The sequence below is a fragment of the Oreochromis aureus genome, linkage group 3, assembly GCF_013358895.1.
Source record: "Oreochromis aureus strain Israel breed Guangdong linkage group 3, ZZ_aureus, whole genome shotgun sequence".
Lineage (NCBI taxonomy): Eukaryota > Metazoa > Chordata > Actinopteri > Cichliformes > Cichlidae > Oreochromis > Oreochromis aureus.
The window spans coordinates 34535354-34550320 of NC_052944.1; the positions used below are offsets into that span (position 1 = coordinate 34535354).

General features: G+C 40.6%; 1 protein-coding gene across 3 annotated transcripts in view; it reads left to right on the forward strand.

Moving 5' to 3' along the window:
- Window positions 1-14967, forward strand: part of si:ch211-200p22.4 (phosphatidylinositol-binding clathrin assembly protein) — a 107336-nt gene that overhangs the window by 49056 nt on the left and 43313 nt on the right. For all 3 annotated transcript variants that reach the window (XM_031726944.2, XM_031726943.2, XM_031726942.2), the window contains 6 exons: window positions 7104-7179; window positions 7406-7508; window positions 8707-8800; window positions 9342-9453; window positions 11200-11306; window positions 14491-14532. In XM_031726944.2, the coding sequence (XP_031582804.1) occupies window positions 7104-7179; window positions 7406-7508; window positions 8707-8800; window positions 9342-9453; window positions 11200-11306; window positions 14491-14532 (534 nt within the window). The remainder of the gene's footprint in view (window positions 1-7103; window positions 7180-7405; window positions 7509-8706; window positions 8801-9341; window positions 9454-11199; window positions 11307-14490; window positions 14533-14967) is intronic.

Here is a 14967-nt window from a genome sequence, read left to right on the forward strand (position 1 = left end):
CATCTTCTCACTGTCTCCTCCTCTATTCTTGGACCGTTTCTCTAAATCTGAATCTCTGCGTCTTTTTCTTGGAACTGTCTTTGCTGAATAATCTGGGGCTCGGCGGGTTTCCGAATCTCTACTCTGTCTCTCTCTGCACCAAGTGTTTCTTCCCCTTTTATAGATTTTTTTTTCTCCCCCCTCCTTTTAACCATATCCATGTATTTTGTGTGGGTTCTCTCTGCCTCCGCCTCTGTATGTGAGACCGAGGGAGAAAGGCAGGCTGTCGTCAAATGGACTTTTGATGAGGAAGAAAGCAGTTGGCGCACAAGAAGAGGCAGAGAAAGGGAGCTTGTGAAGTTTATGAGCTCTTTTTCTTGCCATCTCTCCTTTGTTTCCTCTCTTTATCTCTGTGACCGTCTTGTCAAAGTTTCATTTTTATCCTCGGTTCATTGCAACTCGACCAGAATACTAAACGCCGTCACACAAACAAAGCCAAGGACGGTATCCTGTCCTTTCTGTTATTTTCTGAGTACTTTTGTGGACAATGTAGGGACACGCATTCAGCTGAAAGGCTCAATCTGTTTGTGGATCACCAGGAAAAACAAAAACAAGAAAACAACAATTTGAAAGCCATTCAGCAAGCAGCAAGAGCGAGTCTGCAGTCATGCAAGTGGTTCTGTGAGACTCTATTTAAGCACAGCTGTGCTTTGAGCTAAGTGGTAATATCACCATGGCAGCATCCTGAATTTAAGCAGGTATAATGCTTGGCATGTGCCAGAGATGCTCATGGGAAGTGAAATGACATTGCAACCATTCAGCCTGCTACTGAAAAAGACAAATTATGGTCTGATAACGGCGCCACAAAGAAATTCATCATGTGAGCAACATGAATGTTGATAGTAGACCTCATAGCCGTCGAAAACGACTCACTATGCAACAGAAATCTGCTCTCCATTAAACGTTACAGAGGGTTGCTGTTCTGTCCTTGAAGTTGCATTGTTGTAGGGCGGCTATTTAGATTTTAATCCGTTGCAATTTTGACTTCCAGCTAATTTTACAGCAGCCTCTTGCCAGCTGGTTGGGAAGTTCACATTTTTCACTTCCTTCGAGAGGTTTCCAGATGGTTGCAGACGAGTCTCTAGGTCCGTGTAACTGAGGTCGAGAGAAAGACTTTGGTTAACAAGATCTATTTGAAGGAAATAAATCTCTGAAAGTTGGTCTCTGCGTCGCTCACAGTCTATCTTCAGTAGTGGATGACAGTGTCTTAGCACTTCCCGGAAGCAATCGAGCAGCAGCCATGCTTGGATGTAGTGCAGTCCACAAAGGGTCAAAATTTTATCAGCATAGTTTTAGTTTTTACCTAGATTTTTATAGGCAAAGTCTTAACTGGTTGAAACAATAGCTGGCAGATTAATTAAAGTTTTTTTTTGTTAATTAATTTTTTAATTAAACATGTCAGACTTTCTCAGGAATAACCCAATAATGTTCTCCGACTTATTTTGATGCTAGTCTAAGCTGTTCTTACATTAACTACCCTGCAGCTTCCTGGCCTTGACTTCAACTTAAACTTTAATTGTGACCCTAACATCCCTTCAATACCAGACTGAAAATCTCCAAATCAATGGTTAAGTTGTTGGGGACTGAATTTCTGTCCACAGATGGAAGTTCAATCCCTACAGTGTGAATAGGGGTTTGTGTGTGCACACAGGCAAAAAAAAAGGACAAGAACCAAATCACATTCTTTATGCCTTTTTAAACAGTCCCAGAGGCCTTGGAAACGTCCGTGCAGCTGAATCCAACACATGCCCGCGAGCGTGTTTGTGCTCACAACCGCACATGCACACACACCCTCTGTGAGATCCTCCGACCAGCAAGTCAGGGCTGGTTATTTGCCAGATAAGGAATTGGCAAACTGGCAAATCTCAGATCATTTTAAGTCAGTTGGACAGAGACGGCCTTAAACGTTAAGATGCTTTCAGGAAGCCCGAGGCCCGAGTTCCCAGAACTGTGGATAATAGCCAAGACTTCTTCCACTACAACGAAGTGAGGAAGACGAGGTAGCAGAATTGTTCATGAGAGACAAAATGTAAGTTCACGTCTCAAATGTAAAGACAGAGGCCAGGTTAACGCTCAAGTTTTTCCAGTCAAAAATTGGATTCAGGTCTCCCTGCTGGTCTATAGTGTTCTCAAAACTCACCAAAAACATGAAGTAGCCACAGATGAAGTAGTCACTTGGATGAGTAACGAAACATTTCTCCCACTGAAAACACTACGTCAAGATGAACAGAATAGAATTTTTGGGATAAAGGAGCCACAGATGTATTTAATTTCAACTCTCTCTCTCTAAAATGAGGTTCAGGAGCCACACATGCAGAGGATACTAAAAATATTACCTGCAGTTTATGAAAGTACTTGGTTCCAACTGAAGAATTGATTTGTTCTCATGTGAACTGAACATCAGCTGTACTGTAGGATCCTTGACTAATGATGGGAGCTCATGTTTTATAACCTTTCTCACATCTTTGAAAATGGCATTTCAGAACTTATGCAATTAAGATGCTTGGAATAATAAAGCAAAGCATGCTTTACATAAGGCTAAGAAACAAACCAGATGTGTCTGATGTCACTGGCTGAGGTCTGTAGTAGTAATTGGAAAACGAGGAGGAAAAACGTTGCAGTTGTCTCAGCTGATTCCGATTTTTCTCCAAGTATGACTTGCCAATACAGATTTTTGACAGCTTACACAAAAAATAGACTTTCTCCAACGCAAAAGACTATTTTGATAGCAAAACAAATTATTAAACTTTAGAATTTACCCCAAACCTCAGAAAGTTACAGGATCTTCTCTCATTAAAACAATTATTAACTATTAATGTACCTAACCGTGCAAAATAAGGTGCACCTATACTTTTTTTTTTTTTACTTCCATAATTCACCTTCTAACTGCTTTGGTCCTTTGCTCATACCGAGGCTGCTGGCTTGTCGCTGGCTATAATATCCAAATAGCTTTAGCTTTACCAACTTTGTTAGCTTCTTTAAAATGGCCATGTTCAGCTGGGTGAGGGTGATTTCAGCATCTTATTTAATCTGTTGTCGTGAACATTTCCTCTGCACATCTTGGAACTTTGTGTCTTCACGTTAAAGTAATTTTATGCTAACAATATGTTAGAATGTGGCTATGATTGTTTTTCTCCTCAGCAAGGTAAAGCCATTCATTCACAATTAGGAATGCAATACAATGCCTGTTTTTTGCCCCTTTAAAATGATATCTGCAGCAACTTCACAGATGGAACCTGGTTAGTGTTTTATGTCCAGCTGATTTAGTGTCACAAATGTGGTGGTACAGTGTAAAAGCTTCAGTGTTACTACATGTTACATGCAGTCGGAGGGTTGGTGGGGCTTTGCCGACTTTCTGATTGGGAAATGTGACAACTGTGGGGTCTTTCAGTTGAAAATTACGACTCAAAACTCTGGATTTCCAGTGTCTGACTTCAAATGTTATGCAGCATTAGCACTGCTTCACACTGTGTGGTTTTTAAGTGCATGCCCAAGCAAATGGTCTGTTTCTGTACATAATAGTTCTTCTACATGGCCCAGGGCCTTGAAAGTCCTTCAAATTTAATGGGTACAACATATAAGGCAGTGTTCGGGTAAATAGTGCAGAAACTACCACACCTTGGTTTGAATGCAAATACCTGTGGTTTACAGCTGCACAGGGCTTAGCTGGACAGCACCTTACTAATTCTTAAGTCAAGTCTGAAGTCGAGGACAGTTTGTACATAATGGTTAAAGTGGGATTGTTTGCAATGGAAGTCAGTAACACTGGTTTGTTGCTCTCTGCCAGCTTGATTGAGACCATTTTTTTTTCCTAAAGTAAATATGCATGAGCTGCCAGGACCTACTCGGAGACTGTGGTCCTCCCAAAAGTCTGGCTCATCCAGCTCTAGCCAGAAAAATCAGAGATTCAGAAAGTGAATAAATAAAGTTCTCCACATTATTAATATTTCAACATTCAGAAACTCTCACATAGGGAGAGGAAAAAGCAAAAAAACAAACAAAAAAAATGTTATTAGCTGACCAGCAGCGGACAGTAGCAGCTCCCAGGTGTGAGAGAAAAAGCAGTCATGCTGTGCAAAAACCTCTTCCTGGAAAATGGAAAGCACAAGGCTTCCCACACCTGCTCAGTGACATCAAATTTGTCAAAAAGAACAAGCGACTAGTATTTAAGAGTTGGCAGGATCGGGTTTCTTTACGTCACGCTGCAGTGGAAAAAGGTTCAAATATAAACAAGGCTGTCGAGAAAGTCTAAATGACAGCGGTGACATGATTTGTCACTGTCATGACAGGACTTTTAGCTCAAGATTTGATCTCATTTGCAAAGGGCTGTTTGCATAATCGTTTATTATATTGTGCTGCCAATCCTCTCCTGCTTCCCAAAGGTTAATGATTTGCTTCCTCTTGCCAGTTCTGTGTGAGCTACTCTAAAGGAATCCTAAGAAACGAGAATAGAGAAGTTAATTTTTAGACACAGACTACACAGTCTGAGGTAATGCATGCGCTGGAGGCAAATAAAACACGAGTATTTGGTCATCGCAGTGAAGTGTTTGAGTCAAAGCAGATACCACTGTGTACTTGATATTAAAGGAGACTTCCATATAAGCCTTTTTTAGTGGGTTTAAACTGTTATCTGTCTGAAGTTAGTGTGTGTGTTTAGGTAGATACTGTTTTATGTCTCCAGTTATTTAAATAGACCTTATAATAGGAAAATTCATGCTGCAAATATGGCGCTAAGTGTTTTTCTGTCCAGTTTTTGAAGAGATTATGTGCAGATATTCAAGTTCCCAGAGGAGGAAGCCTAATGACTCCAGTAATACTTTATATCCAGATAAAAATCTCAACTTGGGGACTATGTAGTTGGTTGATTTGGTGGTCAGATTCCACATTTATGACACTGAGAGGATGAGTCCTTGAGACTTTGGGGACATCTCCTGCTGCGCTTGCTTCAGAACCTGTAAAAGGTTCATACACCACACGTGAACAATAAACCTTTTCTACGGATTTTTGTAAGCATATTAATTTAACTTAGTTTTACCCATAGGCAATAAAACATGCAAGTAGCTTCCTCAGCTTCTGGCGGTAGAATGTTTAGGTGACACAAAAACCCCTGGAGGCACATGTTATAGAACACATAGTTACCATGTCGTCTTATACCAGGTTATAGCATGTTCCACCCTTACTGTTTAATATTGAAACTATAAGCCTGGCCTGCAAATCCATACAGCTACAATAGTTGGGCAGCAGAAGTGTTTCTATCATTATAAAAATACGTCAAATGCAAATTGGGGAAAAAGTGTTATAAAAATACTGAAATAGTAACTTTTGTATAGCTTCATGTAATATATTTTATTTATAGATCGCCAAATCAAAGCAACAGTCTCCTCTAGGTGCCTCATATATTATATGAATTCCATCAGTGGTGCCAAATTTGAAATTGTCAGTAGATAAAGGTAAGCTCCATTAAAGGACTTGGTACTATTATTCCTGAGTAAATGCATCTGTGGCACGGTTTGAAAAAACCCTGTTTAGCCTGCTTTTCAAGCTAATGCATTCACAAGGTTTTCAGTAAACATGACCTCTGATTTTGACCTTTAAGTCACAGATTTTTAGTAGGTACATCTATGGTGTCAGTTCCTGCTACCAAATCCTATGTCAGCTAGTTCTCCAGTTATGTTCCCAAAGTTGCCTGCCTGCCCCCTTGCCCAGCAGGGTGACAACAACACCCCAGGCTTTTCAAACTGAGGTGTCAAAATGAAGCCAATGCACAAGTGCCCTGTGCAGGTCACCAGGTGGTGATAGCTGGGGTTGGAAAGAGACTTCTGGTCCTATAGAAATCTATGAGAAAATGTTTTATTGACCTGACCTTTGTAAACACTTAGCTGCTGAATTTATGGGATCGTTAATTTTAGGACCTACTGAAATCTATTTTGTAAATCTTGCTCATGCCATGATTAATCGATTATTTGCGGTAGTTTTATTTTTCTCAAGTGGTTTCACGGTCAGACCCGTCCCTCCTCGTCACATCTGTTTTTCGTGACCAAGATCGCGATGACAGAAACTCATCTTGGGGTTTTAAAACAGGACTTCAGTAACTCTGTGCGTCTTTTGTATCGTCTGTGGGCTTTCCCCCATCTTTCTTATTCGGCTCTGTGTTCTGTCAGAGGGCTCCCCCTTACAGTTTGACAAGGTCATAATTTCAATTTGTTGACTTGGTTTAGGACCAACTGTCTTTAAATACTGTGACATCCCCATCAGCCTGTAGCTGTATGGGTGCTTTTTTAGCATAGATGACACTCTGAGCATGTCACCATGCTCCGCTTTGTCCAACTGTAGCCTCACAGATCTTGCATCAGCATTATGCTTTACTGATATGCAGTGCAATCCAGCTGTACATATACTCAGTGTTTATTTTGTAGAGATTTGAGGTAAAGACTTTGGTCTGTTTGTTTTTCATAATTCTGGCTTTGTATGCCAGCACGTTTGATTTGTAAAGAAACAATGAAGATGCAATTAAAGTCCTGACTTTCAGCTTTGATTCAAGGGACTAAGCTTCAATATTGCATTAACTGGTGGTGGGAAATTATTCATTTGTCCAATTAGATTTCAGTCTCTGGAAATAGTGGGGACTGTGTATAAAAGACAGGCTGGAATCCCTAAATGGTTGAAGCTGTATTTTTATTCCGCCACTTAAACCTGATGCGGAGAATCAACACTTTGGTTATGTTGGATTGTTTCAGTTCAAATCTATTTTACAGAACCAAACTTATGTCACTGTCCAGGCATTTCCAGACCCTTACTGTGAGTGTTTTGGTTCATTTGCACACATCCTTTCAACCATCTGGGATTCATACAAGCAACCACATTAACAAATGCGGTGTAACTGAAATAATTCCAAGATGATTCCCAAGAAAAACACATCCATCGGAGGATTAAGCAGTGGGAAATTATCTGTCAAAACTCCAGTAAATCCAGCCCTTTTGTCTGGGTTCATTTGTTTTATTTTTAAGTATGCACTTTGCCTTAAATCAATCAAATGTTAACTTTTGTTATATTTCTTATTGCAGCGTTTCATCCAGTACCTGGCCTCCAGAAACACTCTGTTTAACCTGAACAACTTCCTGGATAAGGGAGCTCTGCAAGGTAAAGCACACACAAACCCCTGTGAAGATCATTCACAGCACAATTTCCTTTCAGAGAAGCAGATGGGGTTGATTTGCCTCGAGGTACATGACTCTGAACACCATAATGTTTCTGATAATTAAAAAGAAAGTATTTAAAAGTCAAAAGTAGTCTCAAAATATTATTTACTACTCACACTGAGTATATTTCTTTCCCTCTGACAGTTTGTTTTTTTTTGCTCCACCAGGTTATGACATGTCAACCTTCATCAGGCGATACAGTCGCTACCTGAATGAGAAGGCCATGTCCTACAGACTGGTGGCTGTGGATTTCACCAAGATGAAGAGAGGGTAAACACGCACACACACACTGTCATCTTTACTCTTCATTTCACACTTATCTTGTCACACAGCCGGAGACGGTGTTTATCTTTTGGCAATGCACTTAGAGAAAGGCAGTAGACAAAGACAGAACTAGCAGTTTCTCTGCAAAACCTCAAACTTGGACAGCAAACAAAGTTTTTGGGGGTTTTTTTGTTTTCTTTACAGTTTATCCTGCGAGACATTTCAGACAAAACTGAACATTTTTCTGTTGTATGCATGTGAAATATTGCAGAAAGGGAAAAGCGAAAATGTTGCATCCAGCTTGCTGAAATAAAGAAATAAGCAATTAGAATTAGGACGGGGAAAAAACAAGCAGATGAAACACAAGTTGCAGATAGTTTTCAGTCAGCTTGAATACATTTGTTGTTTCCATAGACTGCACATTAAGAAAAAGGACTTCCGCTCCTGAAACCTGGAGCTGAGTGATTGATGATAATAAATTCTTGAAAAATACTGAATGAATTGGAATCGCAATACTTCACCAAGAGAATGAAATTATGTAGGAAGCATGTGAAAGGAGAATAACAATGGGCCCAAAAATGTTTTTGTATCTGGCTGTAAACATGTTTGTCTGCTTTAAAGTTGAATATTTTAACGTGAGAGTCTCACTTTTGGGCCCACTCGAACAGCCATTAGAGGAAGTAGAGATTTCTGGGGTATTCGTTTTTTTTTTGTTCTTTTTTTCCTCTCTCTCAACTAAACCTTTAATTGTAGCCGTCGTATGCAGATTATGACACTTCATTTGTGGTATTTTAATCCCTCAGCTAAAGCTTTACAGTCTCCCTGGAGCCCTGTGTTTTCAAGTGAAAGTGGGTGCATCCTTTCTGAAGGTTTTGTGTGTGTACACAATCATTTCAATTTCAGAAAGTCCAGCCACGGTAGAATGACACTGAATCTGTGTCACGCTGATCCTGCTGAGCAGAGTCTCATTATTTATCAGAGAGTGTTTTCAGTCTCCCATTTGTTGCACCTCAAAAAAGCACTACTGAGGATGCTTCAGTATGCAAAATATCGGTTCACTTACTACATGCTTCACATAGTTTTGCATCATCACTTCATTCCTGTTTTTTGAATCCTCTTAATTTGCATCAGAATTTAAATTTTGTCCACAAGGTGCCCGCTGTAATTGTGTGCTTGTGTGCGTTTTTGTTTCCTGTTTTGTCAGTATTGACGGCGTGATGCGCACCATGAACACAGAGAAGCTGATCAAGACGCTGCCCATCATCCAGAACCAGCTGGACGCTCTGCTGGATTTCCAGGTACTGAGTGTCTTTGTGTGCTACATACGTGCGCGTCCTGTGTCAGCCATGCTTCGTTCACTTTCTCATCAAAATGTAAATTGAAACAACAGTTTGTAAAGTTTTGAAATGCATTGAGGGGAGTATTAAAGAAAAAAAATCACACTATGGGGACAGATTGCACATCTAAGTGCGAGCCTGTAGGAAGGGCGCAGGAGGACTGGGTGGGGACTCGGTGCATTGGTGAGGGTGCTGTGGTTTGTGCCAGCGAGCTTCAAAGAGTCATAAAAATGGATGGTTTCTCATTGAAATGCATACTGAATGTGAACTGAGGGAGTGTGTGTGTGTCTGTGTGTATGGATGTGATGGGGTTTTTTATTTTTACCCCCTCCACTTAAACTAAATTGACATTTGCTCGGTGTGTGGTGATGTGTTCGCTTCACGCCGAAGGGGGAGAGGTGTCGGTATTTGAAAGAGATGCTTTATTTTTATGAAAAGCTTTGGAAAGATGTGAGAGCGATGCCTCCTTTACCCTCTCACTCTCTATCTCTCTTCTCTGTAGGCCAACCCTAATGAGCTGACCAACGGTGTGATCAACTCAGCCTTCATGCTGCTCTTCAAGGACTCCATAAGGCTGTTTGCTGCTTACAATGAAGGGGTCATCAACCTATTGGGTACACACACACACACACACACACACACACACACACACACACATACATGAACACGCAGGATAAACAGCAAGCTTTCTCTTCTACATATGTCAGGAATGATGAGGTATATCTGCAGTTTGTTTTTGTGTGTGTGTCCTCACACTCACGCTCTTGTCAAGCAGATGTATAAAAACCCTCTCGCCAGCACATACACACACGTGTGCGCACAGTAGGTTTTGACAAGCTGTCTTGTAGCTGCCAAACGCTTCTTTTTGTACAGCCGATGAATGTTCCTGTCTTCTTTACTTCCTCCTTTCCTTACTGTACTGTGTAAAAGTCTTGAGCTAACCGTCATTTTCTATATTTCGTTGGGAAAAAAATGTTTCAATAATTGATTTCTTGAAACATGCATGTAGGGGGGTTATCACCACATTGTTTTTTGTAGCCATTTCCCTCGTTGCCGAGTTTCAAATTTGGCGGTTTTGATATTCGTGAACAAGACGCTCTCATGACTTCTCGAGTGACAATACTGACCAGCTAATCGGTGGCATGCATTGTGACGACATTACATTTTAGTACCTGCTTGGATCATTTGGAACACCGGCCAAGCAGGTACCTGATACCAGGTACTATAACCTCATGGAAAACACTGCAAACCGTGGTGAAACTGTGCTGAATCGATCCGAACAGGTACTAATGGAAAAGGGGCTTTGGGCAAGGGTTCTTGTAATTTCTTTAAGTCGTCTTCAGGAATATTTCTCCAGGCTTTTAAAGGACATTCAAAGCTCTTCTTTGGATGTTTCTGCCTTGTTCCACTCTCAGTCCCAACACCACTGGGTAAAATGAATCTTCAAACCATGACAGAGCCTCCACCTCTCTCCTGACCTGCTCCTTATATACCGATTTGAACCAAAAATGTCAAATCCAGATTTATTGCCCGATCACATCTGTTGTCACTGATTTTCAGTCTAGGCCAGTCTTGTAATCTGACATACCTCAGCCTTTCCTCCCTGTTTCCCTTCCTTAAGAATGACTTCTTGACAGCCACCCTTCCACTGAGACCATTCCTGACGAGGCTTCAGTGAACAGCAGGTCTCTAGTAGAACTATGTCAGGTCTTTGCTGGATTTTTTTTTTTCTTAAGGACGTGACTTTCAGATGCTGTTCAACTGCTGCAAATAGTTTTTCAGGCCTGTCACTTCTTCTTTTGTCCTTCATTCGTCCAGTTTTCTCAGATTTGCTGGCATATGACAAGTTGTCGGCTAACAGCTCTTCACCTCGTTGGTGCAAAAATGTTATTTCATGCCTGTCAAACTGTGTTATCACTGGCCTTTTTTTCATAGATTCAACTAAACAAAAGCAAACAAATGATGTGTTTTGGTGACAGGCAAGTAATAAAGTGCCTAAAGATACAATTTAAAATTGGTTCTCTCTAAGTGGTCTCTTTTGTAAAGACACAAAACTAGTCCATCCCTTGAGTTAGGTGCATTTGTTAAGTGGCTTAAACAAGAAAACAGAATGACTCTGATAATGGTCGGGTATAAGGACTGCACTGGAAGTGAGTGAAAAAGCAGCCAATGTCCAAAGAAAGAACTGTGAAAGACTTGTAGAAAACCTGGAGAACAATTACTCAAGAAAACTTTCCAAAGTCTGGCTGCTTGGAAGACGAATGGGTAGAAATGAGGGGTGGCTCAAGACTTTTGTACTGTACGTCACACTTCTGTCTTCCTTTTTCCTTTTAAATTTGTATGTCTCTCCCTCTCTGTAGAGAAATACTTTGACATGAAGAAGAACCAGTGTAAAGATGCCCTGGACATCTACAAGAAGTTTCTTTACAGGATGACGAAGCTGTCAGAGTTCCTCAAAGTGGCAGAGGTATATTTTTCCACGCAGACACCTTATTTTGAAGGCAATTTTGACCATTTTCCTTAAAGGTTTTTTCAAGTTTAAATATGCATAAAACCTACACATATGGTGAAACAGAACTGCATATAAAGAGGGCCACATTTTTGCTCACACAGCTACTGTACGCTCTTCAAACCAGAATTCCTAACTTGCCCTCCCAGCCCCACATTTGCTGCACACACTTACATATATATGCACCCAAAATAACCCTGAAGATGGAGCATGTGGTTAGGCGCTCCGTTAGCTCGCTCTCCCTCTGCTCCCCACACTCCTCCATCTCATCCTTTCTCCTCCCTCGCTCTTCCCTCCGCCCCTGACAGAGATGGATACTCGTGTGGCTCTCCTTCGCCCAGCGCCCACAGATCATCCCTCTTTCTGTCTTCCCTCTGGTGCCCTCTCTCTTCCATCCCTCACGGTGTTTCAGCAGACTTGAAACAGTGAGATCAGCTGCTGTAACTTCCACATTAGTGGGTTTTATGTTCTCTCCATTAATGTACATAAAAAAATAAATGTTCCCAGTCGCTTTCCTTTTGTCTTTTATAATTGGCTTTTGAGTAGCGCTCTGAGCTATTCGTATATTTTTTTTCGCTTCCATGTTTTACATGACATGATTCAAACATGTAGATTTCAGTGATTTCCTGGGCAAGGCTCCAAAATCAACTAAAAGCTCGCACATAAGCCATCTGTATAGTTTATGACATATCCATAAATTAAATGGCATGTTTCTCAGTAGCGAGCTGGTGCAGATCAGTCTGCGCCATGTGGCCATTAACCATTAACGCTACATCTAAACGATGAGTAATCAGTGTAGTAAATGTACTAAAAACAACTGAGATCTTGAGGCGTTACCTTTTTAATTCAACGGATTGTTGAAGCAGATTTGCACATGAGGGTTGAATATCATTTTAAGAAAGCAGCTTTTCTACAGCAGACATTTTTGCTCAGGCCCTGCTGTTAGAAACATTACCAGTGGCTCAGATCTAATCAAAGGGAGCAACATGAACAGTGAGAGGACTCGGGTGACTGGACATTAGTCTTCATTAAATCTGAGATTTACCCCTGTTGTTGTGTGATTTAGTGAAAAATGTCTGCAGTGTAAAAGGCCTCCTGTTAAAATGGGACCGTCCCATTTTTCTAAACTCTTAAGCTGGAGTTTAACTGAAAGCACCTGGATTGACTTGAAATCTGCCCTTGATATTTATGTTTGGTTGTTTTGGGATAAATGACAACAGGATAAATAATCAAAAGTAGGAGGCCACAGTTGTGTTCGGACTAATTAAAATACCGTCTTTGGAAGGCACATGTTTAACTCTTACAGTGCCTGAATCAGACATTATATTGACTTTGGACTGGGAGCTAGCAGGGTAAAGACTGTTTAACATCCAATCTGACTCTTTTTTTTAAATTTTTACTTTAGGATATTTGTGTTCTCTCATTCAAGCCCACTGGTTAAAGTTTAAAAAAAAAGGGGGGGGGGAGAAAATATGCCGTCTTTCAGTTCTAATGTTTTACGTATCAGGACATAATTTTAAAAATAATCCAGTCCTCAGCAGGTAAAAACAACCTCAGATGAACAGCAACATATGACAAATTGCACAATGTCCTTATTTAATTAAGAAAATGAAGCTAAAACACACAGTTTATAGAAAATTAATGCACCCCATGATTGAGCAGCTTGTAGAACCACCTTGAAGGAACTGTTTTCTGTGTGACTTCATTAGTTTTTCACATCATCTTGGTGAAATTTTGGCCCACTCTTCTTTACCATGTGTAGTCAGTTCATTGAGACTTGTGGGTATTTATTCATGCACAGTTTGCTTAAGGTACCACCACAGCATTTCATTCAGGACCCCAAACACAGGAGCACATCTAAAACAGAATGGCTGAAAAAGAATCAAACTCCTTGTCCTTATCTGTCAGACAGATGTTTGTCTCTAGAATACTTTGGTATTCAGAGGAGTTCATGTTCAGCCCAATGACAACATGCCCAGATCCTGTGGCTGCAAAACAAGCCCAGATTCATCACCCCTCCTCCGCCGTGCCTGACAGTTGGTGTGAGGTGTTTGTGCTGATATGCTGAGTTTGACTCCAAATGTAGAGCTGCGAATTACAACCACACATCTGAACTTTTATCTCGTCTGTCTAAAGGACATTGTTCAACAGATCTTGTGGTCTGTTTAGATGCAGTTTTGGAAACCTAAATCATGCTGCCGTCTTCTCTTTAGAAGGAAGACACGTTCTCCTGAGAGTCCAGCCAAACAAGCCTTACTTATTCAGTCTTTTTCTAACTGTGATGTCATTAACTTTAACATTTAACATGCTAACTGAGGCCTGTAGAGTCTGAGATGTAACTCTTGGGTTTTTTGCACTTTCTTTCAGCTAGGGGTGAGTTTGCTGGGAAAGTTGTTAATCATCTTTCTCAGTGTAGAATGATGGACTTGTTTCTCTAAGATCATTCCTGATGTCTTTTGTCCTCCGTGCTCTTACATACACAGCTTATGCATTTTAAGTAGGTTTTTTTTAATTAACTACACATTATTGTTGCTGTTCATCTGAGGGTGTATTTTAATCTTTTAAACCCTGCTTCAGACCAGATCATTTATTTATTTAAATGCTATCCTGGTCTAATAATTGAAAGAGGCTGTACATTTTTCTTCACTGTATAAAAGTATCTTTAAGTAACAGGATTAAACATTACTCATATTTCCTGCTGGTAAAGCCTGAAGGTGAGTTTGACAGCAGGTTTGAAAGAGAGGGGGAAAATAAGCTTGTTTATGTCGTGTCCTAGTGTTTTTGAGATGGTTTTGGTGCAGGTTATGGCGTCCTTTATCAGTGTTTTCAGAGTTATCACGCCATCCTTCATGCCTGCTCTCCCTCATCAGTCAGACATGTTTATCACTGTGCAGTCATTGTTGTCATTCACTGTTGAGATGTCAAACTTTTTCATGTTTATTTCTGTTTTTGTTGACACTGCCGCTGCATGAAGTAATGATTCCCCTGTTTTGTTTTGTTTTTCTTTTCTCATCCTTTTATTTATTTTCACCAAATGGACCCCGCCCTCCTCTTTATGCTTCCTTCTCCATTTTATCCCACCCCCCCGACCCCCTCCTTTTTTTCCTTTTCTTTTTTTTTAATATTTTGTTTTTGACGACAGCAAGTTGGAATAGATCAGGGTGACATCCCAGATCTCTCACAGGTCAGTGTACATCTCACCGTCCACCTCTCTAATTCCAACCTTCTCACCTTTTTTCCTCCACAGAGTCTCTCCTGCAGCACTACTTGTTATCTCACTGCTCTCTCTGTGCTTTCATCCACTGACTCACACTTTATTTCACCCCTGCCTATGCCTGTTTCTCCCTCCTGACCAGTTGTTTACTTCCTTTTCACTCTCCACCCTACTCCTTTTTTTGTTTCTTTAAAAGAAAGTTTAAAAAAAAAACATCTAACCTGAATTTACTGTTCGAATCCAGGCAACTCCCTTCTGGTATAATTGATTTTGCTTTCCTGCTTTCCCTTTCACTTCAAAATGCTCGTTACAGGTCCAAAAAAAACAGGCTGAGCTGTGTTAAAGTTGGTCTGCCTAAGCGCTCCGCGCCATCGGCATGCCTGACGCCGATTTAAAAACCCCGAA